General features: G+C 40.0%; 1 protein-coding gene across 2 annotated transcripts in view; it reads right to left on the reverse strand.

Moving 5' to 3' along the window:
- Window positions 1–15461, reverse strand: part of MFN1 (mitofusin 1) — a 38775-nt gene extending 23314 nt beyond the window's left edge. The window contains exons 1-7 of one of the 2 annotated variants that reach the window (XM_006054298.4): window positions 15303–15461; window positions 12401–12516; window positions 10613–10748; window positions 8569–8731; window positions 5302–5426; window positions 2921–3029; window positions 1466–1573 (exon numbers count right to left, since the gene is read on the reverse strand). In XM_006054298.4, coding sequence (XP_006054360.3) covers window positions 1466–1573; window positions 2921–3029; window positions 5302–5426; window positions 8569–8731; window positions 10613–10748; window positions 12401–12512 — 753 coding nt within the window. In that variant the 5' untranslated portion in view covers window positions 12513–12516; window positions 15303–15461. Of the gene's footprint in view, window positions 1–1465; window positions 1574–2920; window positions 3030–5301; window positions 5427–8568; window positions 8732–10612; window positions 10751–12400; window positions 12517–15302 lie in introns of those variants that run through there. The other variant, XM_025287974.3, reaches the window with a different exon arrangement.
- Window positions 15462–16179: the final 718 nt, after the last annotated feature.

The raw sequence follows: 16179 nt of genomic DNA on the forward strand, positions 1-16179 counted from the left end.
TTTTATTTTCTAAATTTTCTATAATGAAGCTATTAATACCTTTAAAATTAGAAAATAAGTGCTGCAATAAATTTGCTATAATGAAGTTAGTTTTATTTTGAAATCAGAGCATAAACAGTATATTTTTCTTTCAAAAAACAATGGGAATTAAAATTGGGAAGAATACTTTAGCTATGGATTAGAGCTGTAGCATTAAGTTTAAGATTAGCACTTGGGTATCTAAATCAGGAATAAGGATTAGAAGTTAGTTAGGGTTTAGTACCAGCCTTTAACATTATGGCTATGATAAGAGATCTCCATGTTAAGACTTAATAAAATTAAACTAAAGAAGAATGGAGAAGAACTATCTGTGGGTGCTATCTTCTGATTCTCTGATGATTAAATGAGAGCTTGATTTGAAAGAGTATGATTACAAAATGAGTTAATAACAAGATATAAGGTTTCACATTAAGCAAAATTTCAATTTGGGGGGGAGTCAGGGGAAGAATGAAAGCAAATAATCTAAATGTGAATAGTGATGGGATAGTATAAATTTTATTTTTTTAATGTATTTTCTCAAGTTTTTTTGTTTATTTTTGACCAGGCCATGTGGCTTGTGGGAATCTTAGTTCCCTAACCAAGGATTGAACCCATGTCCCCTGCAATGGAAGCATGGAGTCCTAACTACGGGACTGCCAAAGAATTCTCTACAAGTTTTCTTAAAAAAAATAATAAATACATACTACTATTAAAATCAGAAATACCATCAAGCAAATTAAACATTACTTGTACACTAAATGCCAGATTCTTTATCCTTTCTAAAAAGTTTCTAAAACCACCAGCATGACTAAAATGAAAAACAAAAGCAAAAAATACCAAGCACTGGCAATGATACAAATCATGCAGCACTCTCAATGTGGTGATGGAGAATGTACTTCATCTATGCACAACAGAATGGATATATGTCACAAATTTAATTGAACAAAAGAAACCTGACACAGAAGTAAATACTACGTGGTTCCATTACACAAAGTTGAACAACGTGAAAAATTAATTTAGGCTATCAGAGACACAAGTGGTTATCCTTCGGTTGGAGGGTAGAGACTAGAAATGGGGGATACCGGGGGGCTGGAATGTTCTGCTTCTTGACCTGGACCCTTACAAAGGTATTAAATTTGTAAAATTCACTGAGCTGGACACCAATGAGTTGTACACTCTTCTGTTATGTTATACTTAAATAGAGAATTAAAAAGGGTGTTTCAAGATCTAAGATGATTTGACAGCACTGTCATAATACAACTTGATTTCAAAGTAGCTTAATACTCTGTCCTTAGCACATATCCACTTCAGGTTTTGTACAATTATACTCTTTTCTCAAGTAAGAGCGTAGCTGCTTATGATGTTCTACTCTATGATGTGTATTGTTTTCTCAGATACCAATGTACATTGCTATATTTCCAAACTTAAGGGAAAAAATGTAACTTACATCTTCCATATATTCTGGCTCTGATGCAGAGGCATCCCAACGATTATTCAGGATAAAAATATTAGGCTTGGAAAGTCGCTCATTTACCTTGTGAAAAAACTGTTTTTCCTGAAAAACATCCAATATCCAACAGTATGTTCACTTTTAAAGCTACTTTATTTCTGTATTTATATGTGAAACCTTATTTGAATCTAAAGGTTTGAACCATTTAACAACAGTGAGAACACCCAGAACACCCACTGAGATAAAAGATCCCAAAGCACTCTGAACATTAAACTTCCAGAGATGACAAAATTAAAATATAAGAAAGCAAAAGTTAAGGTTTTCCTGCGTCTCTCATGAGTCTTTACTGAAATTCAATTGAACAAATATTTATCTGTTTCTACTACATGTAGGACATAGGATATTGCTAGATATGATAGTATTTTTAAAAATCTACCTCAAATCTTCCTGAAGATTTAGACTAAGTAAATTAATGTAAGACACACGTATCATAATAAACAATAAAAGGTATGTGCCATAAATGCTATAAACATCCAACTGAAATTAAGAAATGATCTATAGAGGAGGAAGTGGTGATAAAGATGGGCTTGATAGTACTGAACAGCTTTTTTAAGGATGGAAAAATTGAGAGGGGAAAGAATTGTGAGCCAAGAATAACATAAACAAAGGTACCAAAGTCAAGATAAATATCAAAGTTTGTTTATCTGACACCTAAATAATGGAGTTACTCTAAACCAGATTTTAAACATTTACCTATTTTTTATACCATCAGATTGTAAACAGCTATCACAGCAACATGGTTTATGATATAGATCAGGCCACATAAACACTCATAACACAGTGACAAAACAGGACTTGTTGGTAACACCTAGGTTTTAATGGTGTTTAGCCATTTATATGCTTTTGAGGAATAATAATGTTTAAAAATTACACTACAGCTTTGGATATTAGATATCAAAACTCTGGAAAGTTTATTTATGTCTGGTTCTACATATCCTGGATAAATAATCTTCTGCGTTTAACAGCAGCTTAGAGTGTACACAGGTAAGCAGAAATCTAGGGCGTACACAGGTAAACCTTTGTGAGAAAGCTAACAAAACTCAAAATGTGAAAAGCTCTGCCTGCCAGACAGGGAGGTGGGGTGGGAGTGTTATATCTTATTTAAAATACTTAAGTCAACAGCCTAACAATTCTGGTGTCTGTTCCTTTAGAAACTTGCAAATAACTACAGTGAATGTCAACAACACACCTCAGACTCAAATACTCACTACAAGCTAGACCCATCAATCCAAAATCAGTCCTTCTAGTCCCACAGAAACACAAACCCCTTCATTCACCCCTGATATCACAGCTTCCTTCTAATACATGATTTGGATTTCCCTTAGTTTTCATAATCAGAAAGGATATTACTTCATATTCTATCACTCAAACAAAATAATGATAAGATCCTACCGTGTTCATTAGAGTTGATTCGGAATTTGCAACCAAAACGAAGACGTCAGCATCTAAGCAAAACTTATCAATCCAGCTATCCAGCTCTGTAGTGACATCTGTGCCTGGACTAATGGGAATAAAATAAGAATTATATTTTATATATATATATATGTACATATATATTTTTTCTTTTTGCCATGTTGCACAGCATGTAAGATATGAAATCCCCAGTTCTCTAATCAGGGATCGAACTCACACCCCCTGCAGAGAAGCGCAGATTCTTAACCACTGGACCTCCAAGATAGAGAGAGAATTTTTTTAACTTTTAAGAATTAGCTGAAGTCTAAAGGATAGGATTTCTACCAGTTATCAGTCTGAGGCCTAGGAGATTTAAATTACTTTCTCACCTATAAGAGAGCAGTTGTGGAAAGTTGAGAATTGTGCACTATATATTTCTGTTCTGCTGACAACTCCCAGAACCTATCCAACTGACAAATGTTAAAAATGTTTATTTATTAAACAGAGAAAACCTCATGATTTTTAACAAGACAAGTAACATGATAGATATTTAAAATCTTTATGCTTTAATATATGATATTTGTTGTTCTCTTTCTGACTTACTCTACTCTGTGTGTCAGACTCTCTAGGTCCATCTGCATCTCCACAAATGACGCTATTTCCTTTTTATGGCTGAGTAATATTTCACTGTATATATGTACCACTTCTTCATCCATTAACCTGTCATTAGATATTTAGGTTGTGTCCTTGTCCTGACTACTTTAAGTGGTGCTGCAATGAACACTGGGGTATATGTGTCCTTTTAAATTATGGTTTTCTCAGGGAGATTAAGACTGATATATATATATATGTGTGTGTGTGTGTGTGTGTGTGTGTGTGTGTGTGCGTGCGTGTGTATACATACACACACACACACACACACACACACACACACACTACCCCGTGTTAAAATAGATAGCTAGTGGGAACCCGCTATGAAGCACAGGAAGTCCTGTTTGATGGTGTGTGATGACCTAGATGGGTGGGAGGGCGTGGTGGGGTGGAGGGAGGTCTGGGAGGCCCAAGGGAGGGGACATATGCATACACATAGTTGATTCACTTCACTGTACAGCAGAAACTAACACAGCATTATAAAGCAATTATATTCTAATAAAAAAAAACATTATGCTTTGGGAGGCTGAAAATAAGTACTAGAAAAAATAATGAGGCTAATACACAATTTATACTATAAAAAGTATAGTCCAACTGTATATACATTGGCTTGATGTATCCTGTGACCAGCTGGCAAGATAAACAGGTTGGGGTCATGGATGCAGTCTGGCCATGAAGTAAAAGAAAAATTAAAACTATTATATTTAAACTAAATGTTTTTAGGCGATTTCTCTGGCAGTTCAATGGTTAGGGGGTGCAAGTTCAATCCCTGGTTGAGGCACTAAGATGCCATATGCCGCATGGTATGACCAAAAATTAATTATTTTAAAAATTCAAAACATAAAAAAATAAACCCAATGTTTTTATTTCCCAAGTACCTTTTCTCTCAAGGGAAGGCCCTCATCAAATAAAAAAAAAAATTTCCCAAAACACTGAAATTTTAACTTAAAAGAGCATACGACAATTTAAAAAAAATCATTTAACTACTTTTTTTTTTGTTAAGGACTCTGCTAAAGGGACATGCATTACCATTTTATTAAGCACCAATGTAGCAGGATGATTTTTAAAGAACATACTAAATGCAGGTTAATCAGAAGAGCTAGGAATAAATTACAAAAGCATTTGATTAATTCTTGAACAAAGAAAAGCCATATGAACTGTCCAGCAGTTATTTTGGGAAACTAGGTCTCAAGAATGACTACTGATTAAAAACAGTAACTGGTTAGAGTTATCTATCAAAGATATCTGGGCTCCCATGGATGTAGGTTTGATCCCTGGGTCAAGAAGATCCCCCAAAGAAGGAAATGGCAACTCACTACAGCATTTTTGCCTGGGATATCCCATGGACAGAGGAGCCTGGTAGGCTACAGTCCATGGAGTCAAGAGTCAGACACGACTCAGCGACTAAACCACAACAATCAACATATCTAGAATCAGACAGTCTCTAAGGCCCAGCCCACTATCCAAACCACAAAGTCAATCTAGCGAAAAAAGTGGTAAATTCTTGAAATTTCCTGTACTAGAATCATACTGATAAATCAGCACTTTCATGTAACCATTAAGAAACAAAACAAAAAATAATACCTTAAATGTTCTGTTAAAATCTAGCAAAGCAGAAAAAAGCAGCAATAGAACATTTAAAATTTTTATGTACTGCATTCTACACACAAGCCAGCATTTCTATTAAACAAAACTTTTACAACGAGATAACATTTCATATGTAATTTTACCTGTCTACTAAAACCAGGTCATCTCTCAAGAGGGCACATTTTGCCTTTGGCCAAAACACATGCACAAGACACCCAGCTTTCAAGTCTTTGTCCATATGAAGGGCGTGGGCCAGCTGATTAACTGTCTAAAGAGGGAAGGGAAGAAAAAACAAAACTACTTGTAACAAAATTCAAGAAAAATGTTAAATATTAGGACTTGCTAAGCTTATTTTTGCAAAACATGTAGAAAAAGCAGTACTTTATATAATTTGAAATAAAACCATCTGGGGAAATCTTGAAAAACCTGAGGTTTAAAATTACCAAGTACGAAAAAAATAACAGCCATGAAAACAGGTGACTCATACCATCGTGCCAATGTGGGCTGGAAACATTCTAAATGCCCCAACAAATGGCATCCTATGCAACACCTGAACCTGATTATACTGTATGTATGAAAAAAAAATCTACAATATATTAAGGGAAAAAAAGCAAATCACAAAATAGCATATACCATTTTCTTTTAAAAATACAGAGAAACACCAATTTAACTCTATACCAAAGTATTTCCACTGATTTTGGAAGTGTGTGAGTTGTGAAGTTTCTTTTATTTTTTTCTAATTGTATTTCCTGACTCTTCTAAAGTGAATTTATTGCTTACTAATGCGGGGGCGGGTAAAGGAATGTCACTAGGCAGTATTCACACAAGCATGCTTTAAAGTTAATGACTATGCCCATTCGCTGGGCTGAATGAGGCACAAGCTGGAATCAAGATTGCCAGGAGAAGTATCAATAACCTCAGGTATGCAGATGACACCACCCTTATGGCAGAAAGTGAAGAAGAACTAAAGAGCCTTGTGATGAAAGTGAAAGAGGAGAGTGAAAACGTTGGCTTAAAACTCAACATTCAGAAAACTAAGATCATGGCATCTGGTCCCATCACTTCATAGCAAATAGATGGGGAAACAGTGGAAACAGTGACAGACTTTATTTATGGAAAAGGAAAGGAAAGTGAAGTCACTCAGTCATGTCCGATTCTTTCCATGGACTGTAGCCCTACCAGGCTCCTCCGTCCATGGGATTTTCCAGGCAAGAATACTGGAGTGGATTGCCATTTCCTTCCCCGGGAGATCTTCCTGACCAAGGAATTGACCTGGGTCTCTGGCATTGTAGGCAGATAATTTACCGTCTGAGACACCAGGGAAGTCCACTAGGGAAGTTATTTTGGGGGGCTCCAAAATCACTGCAGATGGTGACTGCAGCCATGAAATTAAGACATTTGCTCCTTGGAAGAAAAGCTATCACCAACCTAGACAGCGTATTAAAAAGCAGAGACATTACTTTGCCAACAAAGGTCTGTCTAGTCAAAGCTATGGTTTTTCCAGTAGTCATGTATGGATGTTAAGAGTTGGACTGTAAAGAAAGCTGACTGCAGAAGAATTGATGCTTTTGAACTGTGGTGCTGGAGAAGACTTTTGAGAGTCCCTTGTACTGCAAGGAAATCCAAGCAGTCCATCCTAAAGGAAATCAGTCCTGAATATTCTTTGGAAGGACTGATGCTGAAGCTGAAACTCCAATACTTTGGCCACCTGATGGGAAGAACAGACTCATGTGAAAAGACCCTGATGCTGGGAAAGATTGAAGGCAGGAAAAGAAGGGGACAACAGAGAATGAGATGGTTGGATGGCATCACCGACTCAATGGACATGAGTTTGAGTAAACTCTGGGAGTTGGAGATGGACAGGGAAGCCTGGTGTGCTGCAGTCCAGGGGGTGACAAAGAGTCGGACACGACTGAGCAATTGAACTGAACTGACTGATGGCCTTTCCGTTTAAGCTCTCTAAAATATTTCTACTCAAGATGACTTCTGATAGACATTTGTTTATTATCTTTCATATACGTGTTAAATTAAACATACAAATTAAGTTCAAAGGGCTTAAGACAAGATTAATAATCAAGGAAAGGGCATCAGCACACATACCTCTACGATTCTTTTGCAACTTAAACGAAACTTTAAAAGGGAAACATCTATTATCAAATGGCCACAGTAGTCCTGATCAGGGTTGAAGTGAATTTCCACAGTGACAATGATAGGTAGTGGTTTTTTGCTTGCTTTTATAAACTTTCTGACAGAATTAAAAACTTGTGACTCCTCTGTATGGCTTAAAAGTTTTGAACATTTTTATAAATATCATCTCATTTATTGTTCATAAATAAATACAGAAGGGTATTAGGCCGATTGAGTTACCTGCTGTGATCAAACAGCAAATTCACAGGAGGATGACTAGACCTATGAATTCACCTACAGTTTAGTCAAAACTAAAATGGCATGGATCTTCACATACTGAACTTCTGTATTTGTGGGAAAGCTCTTATGATTGAAGTGAATATAATGAGAAGCAGTGCCTTTTCCACTTGCTTTCATACCAAAGCAAACACCTTGCATCCTAATTGTTTTTTCTTTTGGTTTGGCTGAAAAAACCTAGTGCCACTGAATTCCTTAAGAAATTTATACAAGGTAGGGAACTACTGGAGAAGGCAATGGCACCGCACTCCAGTACTCTTGCCTGGAAAATCCCATGGACGGAGGAGCCTGGTAGGCTGCAGTCCATGGGGTCGCTAAGAGTTGGACACAACTGAGCGACTTCACTTTCACTTTTCACTTTAACGCACTGGAGAAGGAAATGGCAACCCACTCCAGTGTTCTTGCCTGGAGAATCCCAGGGACAGCAGAGCCTTGGTGGGCTGCCGTCTATGGAGTTGCACAGAGTCAGACATGACTGAATCGACTTAGCAGCTGCAGCAGCAGGGAACTACCACTGGCCTTTATCTGATAAAGTATAGCCTTTAGACATGAATTAGCTTACCAAATATTCTGAAGGCAAAAACAGTTTCTAAAGGCACAGATGCGGGTCAAAAACAGATTCCAGAGCCCAATTTTTTAAAAAAACTTTTGTTTAGAAAGACAAGATTTGTGATTAAACAGTGATGACACACCTCAGTAATTTTCTTTTCACTGGGAACAGTACTTTAAAATTTTTATAAACTTTTAATTCTAATTTATCTTCATTTTAAGTTAAAGACAGGTTTTATTCCTCCAAGAATTTAGCTCTGAAGCAAAAGTACTTTAGAAAATCCAAAATATTACTGATGGTTTTAAAAGCTATGAAGAGAAATACTAATGGTTCTTCCATCTCTAGCAATGCAGACATCTTGTAAAGAGCTTTCCAAAAGAACAAGTTAAGGACATTATTTCAGGTGCATTATGCTACTAAAGGTCAAACGGTATACCTTCACGCTCCTTTTTTCATCTGACCCTTCTGTCATGAGATAGGCTTTATCTCCATCGGTTCCTTCAACACTCAGGAAGCAATTGGTTGTATGGCCAATCCCACTAGGGAGGACTTTATCCCACAACATGGCATTGATAACAGAGCTCTTCCCACTGCTTGTCCTGAAGAATGAATGCACAAAATCATGACAACACATAATGATAAAAATTTTGTTCTTTCACTGGGTCAAAGGCCAACTTTTTTAGAATGCAATTTTGTACAAAAATTTCACCAGATTCCATTTTTTATGAAAAAGTTGACAACTTGATTTACATAACTATTAGCAAGGTACATTTCAGAAAAATAAAATGGAGGAAAACAAATCCTACCTTTCCCATAAAGAGATCCTCCCTTACCCTTTTTATCTTTCTTGCCTTTTTGATTCCCACCACAAGGTGTCGTCTAAGGTCCCGTCTTCTTAAATCCGGGCTGGACCTTCTTCACATGCAAAACCCATTCCTATTTCTTCTTCTCAAGTAGGACAACTGAGTCATCACTTCCCCAACAAGCCTCTTCCCTCCTACTCTGACTCCTGCTGCTGCTGCTAAGTCACTTCAGTCGTGTCTGACTCTGTGCGACCCCAGAGACGGCAGCCCACCAGGTTCCTCTGTCCCTGGGATTCTCCAGGCAAGAACACTGGAGTGGGTTGCCATTTCCTTCTCCAATGCATGAAAGTGAAAAGTGAAAGTGAAGTCGCTCAGTCGTGTCCGACTCTTAGCGACCCCATGGACTGCAGCCCACCAGGCTCCTCCGTCCATGGGATTTTCCAGGCAAGAGTACTGGAGTGCGGTGCCATTGCCTTCTCCTACTCTGACTCCTACTCCACCCTAACCCGAGGTAGGGTCTCTTTCATGGACTTACTTCATACTGCTGCTGCTGCTGCATAGCTTCAGTCGTGTCCGACTCTCTGCGACCCCATAGACGGCAGCCCACCAGGCTCCACCGTCCCTGGAATTCTCCAGGCAAGAACACTGGAGTGGGTTGCCATTTCCTTCTCCAATGCATGAAAGTGAAAAGTGAAAGTGAAGTCACTCAGTCGTGTCTGACTCTTAGCGACCCCATGGACTGCAGCCCACCAGGCTCCTCCGTCCATGGGATTTTCCAGGCAAGAGTTCTGGAGTGGGATGTCATTGCCTTCTCCTTACTTCATACTAGACTCTGCATAAGGTCAAGCGGGTAAACCAAATAACATAAAACAAAAGACAAACAGAAACAGAGCCTGAAGAAAAGTTTTCAAGGACATAAACAAGGTGGTTTAGTAGAGAATAACTGAAAAGGAATACCTTAGATAGCTTGGTCTGGAAAGGTTTCTATAGTAACATTTAGAATGAGACTTTAAGAATGCAAAGGAGTCAGACACTGAATAAGACACAGAGAATTCTATGCATAGGCTACCACCAAGCGCTAAAGCCCTCTACAAGGTTAGCTTAATGAGTAAATAAATGCCTCTACTGATACACAACACATGATATCTGAACAACCAAGTATGGGCCTTGTCATTTGTCTTTGTATCTCTAGTGTCCAACAGAGTGATTGGGACATAGACAGTTAACAAATGGTCCCTAAATTAATGTATGAGCTGTGGCAGAAATCACTTTTCACTCCAGAATTTCTTTAAGGAATGGTATGTCTTCTTCTTTCTCTGGGAATCATGGAGTTGAAAATCTTTTTGGAAGACACACCTGATAATCAACAGAAACTTAAAAGAGTAAGTCACAAATGATACTTATCTGTTTTTCTATTCTTATAATTGGCTAAGAAGCCAATTCTTAGAGATGGGCACCCTTAAAAAAGAAACGACTTTCTTTTTTTATACCATAAAGCTTTTTTTATATCAGGAACTAAAATGAACAAATTCTTTTACATGCTAATAGCTTTAACATTTAATATGAGCAGAAACTGCTGTAAAAAGGAGAAGGAATACCGTTGCTGAAACATCAAAAACAAAGCTGCAGATATGATCAAGCTGAAAACTATCCTTGAGAAGAATAGTCAAGAGTTACCTGCCAAAAAATGCTACTTTCATGTGTCTCCGAGACAGCACCTCACCAATGATGGAAAGCTTGTTTTTATACCTCTGTATTTCTATCAGATCATCCTCCGTAGCTACTCGGTCAAGTTCTGGATTCTTATATGTTGCTGTAAAATTAAAATGGTATTAGACAAAATAATATAGATGAATATTAAGTTAATTATAGGGCTTCCCTTGTAGCTCAGTCAGTAAAGACTCTGCCTTCAGTGTAGGAGACCTGGGTTTGATTCCTGGGTTGGAAAGATCCCTGGAGAAGGAAATGGCAACCCACTCCAATAATTATAAAACAGAATACTTAAGATGTACATACATTTTGGTTTTGTTCTATATTAACATGACATTTGAAAATAAAAATAGCATGGTATCTGAAAATTTGGTAAAAGGTGAATGCCTTGTTGCAATGGGTCATTAAGAATACTGCTCAGAAGTACAAAATTATTAAAAATTACAGAGGTCCAGTCAAAAGAGTATTTATTTTTTAAATGTTTATTTGGTTGTGCCGTGTCTTAGTTGCAGCATGTAGGATCTAGTTCCCTAACCAGGATTTGAACCCAGGTCCCCTGCATTGGGACAGTCTTAGCCAGTGGATTACCAGGGAAGACCCAAAAGGGTATTTATTATTCATCAATACAAAGTACCCACCTAAGACCAAAATGCATTTCTGAACAGAGTAACTAGAACCTAATATCCACCAATTATAATTTCATTCTGACAGGAGCTTCAAATCTTGAACTGAGAAGAGGGATTCACATGTTAAGAGTGAGGTTTGAATAGGTAATGGTTGTTGTTCAGTCACTAAGCTCTGTCTGACTCTTTGTGACGCCATGGACCACAGCATGCCAGGCTTCCCTGTCCTTCACTAACTCCCAGTTTGCTCAAATTCATGTCCATTGAGTTGGTGATGCTATCTAACCATCTCATCCTCTGCCACCCTCTTCTCATTTTGCCTTCAATCTTTCCCAGCATCAGGTGACCAAAGTATTGAAGCTTCAGCCAACTCCACTGAGCTGGCTCTTTGCATCAGGTGGCCAAAGTATTAAGAGTTTCAGCTTCAGCATCAGTCCTTCCAATGACTATTCAGGGTTGATTTCCTTTAGGGCTGACTGGTTTGATCTCCTTGCTCTCCAAGGGACTCTCAAGAGTCTTTTCCAGCACCACAGTTCAAAAGTATCAATTCTTTGGTGCGCAGGCTTTATGGTCCAACTTTCACATCCATACTTGACTACTGGAAAGCCATAGCTTTGACTATATGGACCTTTGTTGGCGAAGTGATGTCTCTGCTTTTAATACAATGTCTAGGTTTGTCACAGCTTTCCTGTCTCACTTTTCACTAAAATAGATCTGAGATGTTGACTTAACTTTTGAGTTGACAGGGAGATAAGTATAATGGCTAAATGTAGGCTGCTTGACTTTTTAGTCCGGGCATTTACAAGCTGTGTGATCTTTGGTAAGCTGCTTACCTTTTCCGTGCCTTAGGTCCTTTATCTTTAAAATGAGTGTGATTACAATCTGCCTCAGTGTTGATTTGAATATTAAATGAGCTATTATTAAGTGCTTAGAACAGGACCTCACACATACACTTCTTTCTTAGTTGCTATTAATATAATTCAATCTTCCTCCTTTGGTCAGCAGAAATGGGTTTTGTTATGGTATCTCATATAGTACAATGCTCTGTATGTGTTCTGTATCCAAGGTTGAAAGAATAAAGGATCTTTATATATTTCCAAAGTAATTATTTTAAAAACTTAGAGAAATTAACCTTCAACAAAATGTGATCCTTCAGTAACAAACTCCAGTAACTGGTCGAAGATTGCTGTAATTGTCTTCTTAGCCAGCACGAAGTGCTTCAGTGGAGAAGCAGTTTCTGCCATTATGCTGAAAATAAAAAGTAAGAAAAGTAAGAATTAAAGACAGGTGAGTTAATGACACTTTTCAGCAACACTGACTCCCCAATGAAATAAACTTCCAAAATATTTATTTGGCTCTGCTGGGTCTCAGTTATAGTTTGTGGGCTCTTCAGCTGCAGCATTCAAGCTCTTAATGGTGGCATGTGGGATCTAGTTCCCTGACCAGGGATCAAACTCTGCACTGGGAATGTGGAGTCTTAGCCATTGTACCACCAGGGAAGTCCCCCTAAATATTCTTACGTAGCTGTTTTTGGGAGAGAAGTGATTTACTCAGACAATTAAAGACTACCTTTGGGCAATATTCCACTAAAATATGTGAAGTCTATTGCCCAAAATTTGACTGCAATTTCTACTTTAGTTCCCTTTGCTGCTGATGAAAACTAGCCAAATTCTGAGTGCATGTGACTCTATTTTTCCCCCCAAACTTTAAACTTTGTATTTTGTACTGGGGTATAGTCAGTTAACAACGCTGTGGCAGTTTCAGGTGAACCTTGAAGGTACTCAGCCGTACACAGGTGTGCTAAGTCACTTCAGTCGTGTCCAACTCTTTGCAACCCCATGGTCTATAGCCTGCCAAGCTGCTCTGTCCATGGGATTCTCTAGACAAGAATACTGAAGTGGACTGCCATGCCCTCCTCCAGGGGATCTTTCCGACCCAGGAATTGAACCGGTGTCTCCTGCATTGGCAAGTGGGTTCTTTACCACTAGCACCACCTGGGAAGCCATACATATACATGTACCATTCTTCCCCAAACCCTCCTCCCATCTAGGCTAGCATATAACATGAAGCAGAGTTCCATGTGCTATACAGAAAGTCCTTATTGATATCCGTTTTATATATAGCAGTGTGTACAAGACCTTCTCAAAGTCCCTAACTACCCCTTCCCCTGGCACCATAAGTTCCTTTTCTAAGTCTATGAGTCTTTTTCTGTTTTGTAAGTTTATTTGTATCATTTCTTTTCAGATTCCACATACAAGGGATGTCATAGGATATTTCTCCTTCTCTGACTCATTTTATTCAGTATGACACTCTCTAGGTCCATCCATGCTGCTGCAAATGGTATTATTTCATTCTTTTTAATGCATGAGTAATATTCCATTGTAATATATGTACTGCATCTTTTTTATCCAGCCCTCTGTTGACAGACATTTAGGTTTCCTCCATGTCTTGGCTATTGTAAATAGTGTTGCAATGAACACTGGGGTGCATGTATCCTTTTGGATGTTCTTTTACAGATCTATGCCCAGGAGTAGGATTGCTGGATCATATGGTAGCTCTATTTTTAGTTTTTTAAGGAACCTCCATACTGTTTGCCATAGTGACTGTATCGATTCCCATAGTGACTATTACATTCCCATAAGCAATATAGGCTGAAAGTCCAGTACTTTGGCCACCTCATGCGAAGAGTTGACTCACTGGAAAAGACCCTGATGCTGGGAGGGACTGGGGGCAGGAGGAGAAGGGGACAACAGAGGATGAGATGGCTGGATGGCATCACTGACTCGATGGACTTGAGTTTGAGTGAACTCCGGGAGCTGGTGATGGACAGGGAGGCCTGGCGTGCTACAATTCATGGGGTCACAAAGAGTCGGACACGACTAAGTGACTGAACTGACTGACTGAAGCAATACAGAAGGGTTCTTTTCTCTCCACACCCTCTCCAGCATTTGTTGTTTTTGGATTTTTTGATGACAGCCATTCTAACTGCTGTGAGGTGATATCTCACTGTAGTTTTGATTTGCATTTCTCTAATAACTACTGAAGCTGAACATCTTTTCATGTGCCTGTTGGTCATCTGTATGTCCTCTTTGGAGAAATGTCTACTCAGGTCTTTTGCCCATTTTTTTGAATGGGTTATTTGTTTTCATGATAGTAAGAGTGCATGTGACTCTTAACTACATCAGGGAACAGGATGAGTGAGATGAAGCCAAGTTCACCAACAGTAAGTTACTGTTTCTCAATCTGGACCTCTAGGTGGTAGATAGGTGGTAGATAGGTAGAGTGAGTAAATAGAACTTCAACATCATATTAACGTTTGACGCAATACTAACGTTTAGAAATTAGTTTTTGTCGCAACAAATAAGGAGGCAAGCTTTAAAAAGAGCAAATACTAACGTTTAGAAAGCAGGAGTTCTCATCTCAGCATATAAGGAGACAAGCCTTATAAAGAGCATCAACGTTTCCAGCCAAAGTAACAAGAACTTCAAGGAATTTAAGAAAAATAATTTTTTGTGGTAGCTTCTCATAAAAAGCACCCAACAAAACCGATCACACACCTGTCTAATCCTTGTGTGCATGTCTGTAAAATGGAGCAGAGCAGCCATAAAGAAGGCTGAGACTTCAAGGGGTCAGAAAATGACTGACCGAAGGGCTGCGTGAGAAAGCACGGTGAGAATAACCACCCGGTTCAACCGGTTGTGAACGCCTGCCTTGGAGAAAGGCCTTTCCCGTCCTCCACACCAGGCGCGCGAGCCCCGCCTGCGGGGCTCGGGGCCAGACCCCACCCCCGTCCCGCGAGCCCTTGCCCGGGCCCGGCCGCCCGACTCCCTGGGCTCTGACCTCGCGGGCTCTGCGGGCCCGACCCGGGAGCCGGCCCCACTCGCAACCCCTCCAGCTCGCTCCTTTGCCGCAGACCCGCGGCGACGCCTCTTCAAAGAGAGCCCCGCGCACGACTCCCCGCCCCCTATCCCCGGCAGGACGAAGGTCACCCGAACAAAGTGAACCGATCCACGGCCGAGACAGCGGGCACTCACCCAGTCCGGGCTCCGACTTGTCACCCAGTAACCGCACCTCAGCCACAGCCCTCAAGCAACCTCATTCTCCCAAAAGATGCTGGGAAAACGAAGAGGGGGCGGGAGGAGAGGCACGAGGGCGGCTACTTCCGGTCTCTTGCTCTCTCGGATTTTGTTTGGCTCCATGACCGGAAGTGCGTATTCGCCGAACGTCATATTTCTTAAGGGTAGAGGGCAAAGAGTTTTTGTTGGCAGAGAATGCTGCTACAAGAATGCGTTTCAGTTCCCCTAACTTCTGCTTCGCCTCCGTCTGCCTTCAAAATTTCCAAAGCTCTGCCCAGCCTCGGCGTAGCTAGCTGCCAGCGGTTGGTGTAGTGAGGGAGAGCGAAAAGGAGGAGAGGTGCGGTCAGATGAGGTTGGGTTGGGGTGCCAGACAAGGAACCTGCTTGCTCGTCCATCAGCAATAAAGAAAAACCTTTTGACTTATAGACTACCTTAGCTGTGTGTGTGTGTGTGTGTGTGTGCGCGCGCGCGCGCGCGCGCGCTCACTTATTCGTGTCCAGCTCTTCGCGTGTCCAACTCTTTGCGACCCCATGGACTCTAGCGTTCCAGACTCCTCTGTGCACAGAATTTTCCAGGGAAGAATACCTGACGAGGTTGCCATTTCTTACTCCAGGGGATCTTCCAGGTCCAGGGATCCAACCTGTCTCCCGCCTTTGCAAGCGTATTATTTATCACGGAGCCAATCCTTGACTCAATTCAGTTCAGTCGTGTCCGACTCTTTGAGACCACATGGACCGCAGAACGCCCAGCCTGCCTGTCCATCACCGGCTCCCGAAGTTTACCCAAACTTATGTCCACTGGGTCGGTGATGCCATCCAACCATCTCATCTTCTGT

Source organism: Bubalus bubalis, chromosome 1 (assembly GCF_019923935.1).
Source record: "Bubalus bubalis isolate 160015118507 breed Murrah chromosome 1, NDDB_SH_1, whole genome shotgun sequence".
Taxonomy (NCBI): Eukaryota; Metazoa; Chordata; class Mammalia; order Artiodactyla; family Bovidae; genus Bubalus; species Bubalus bubalis.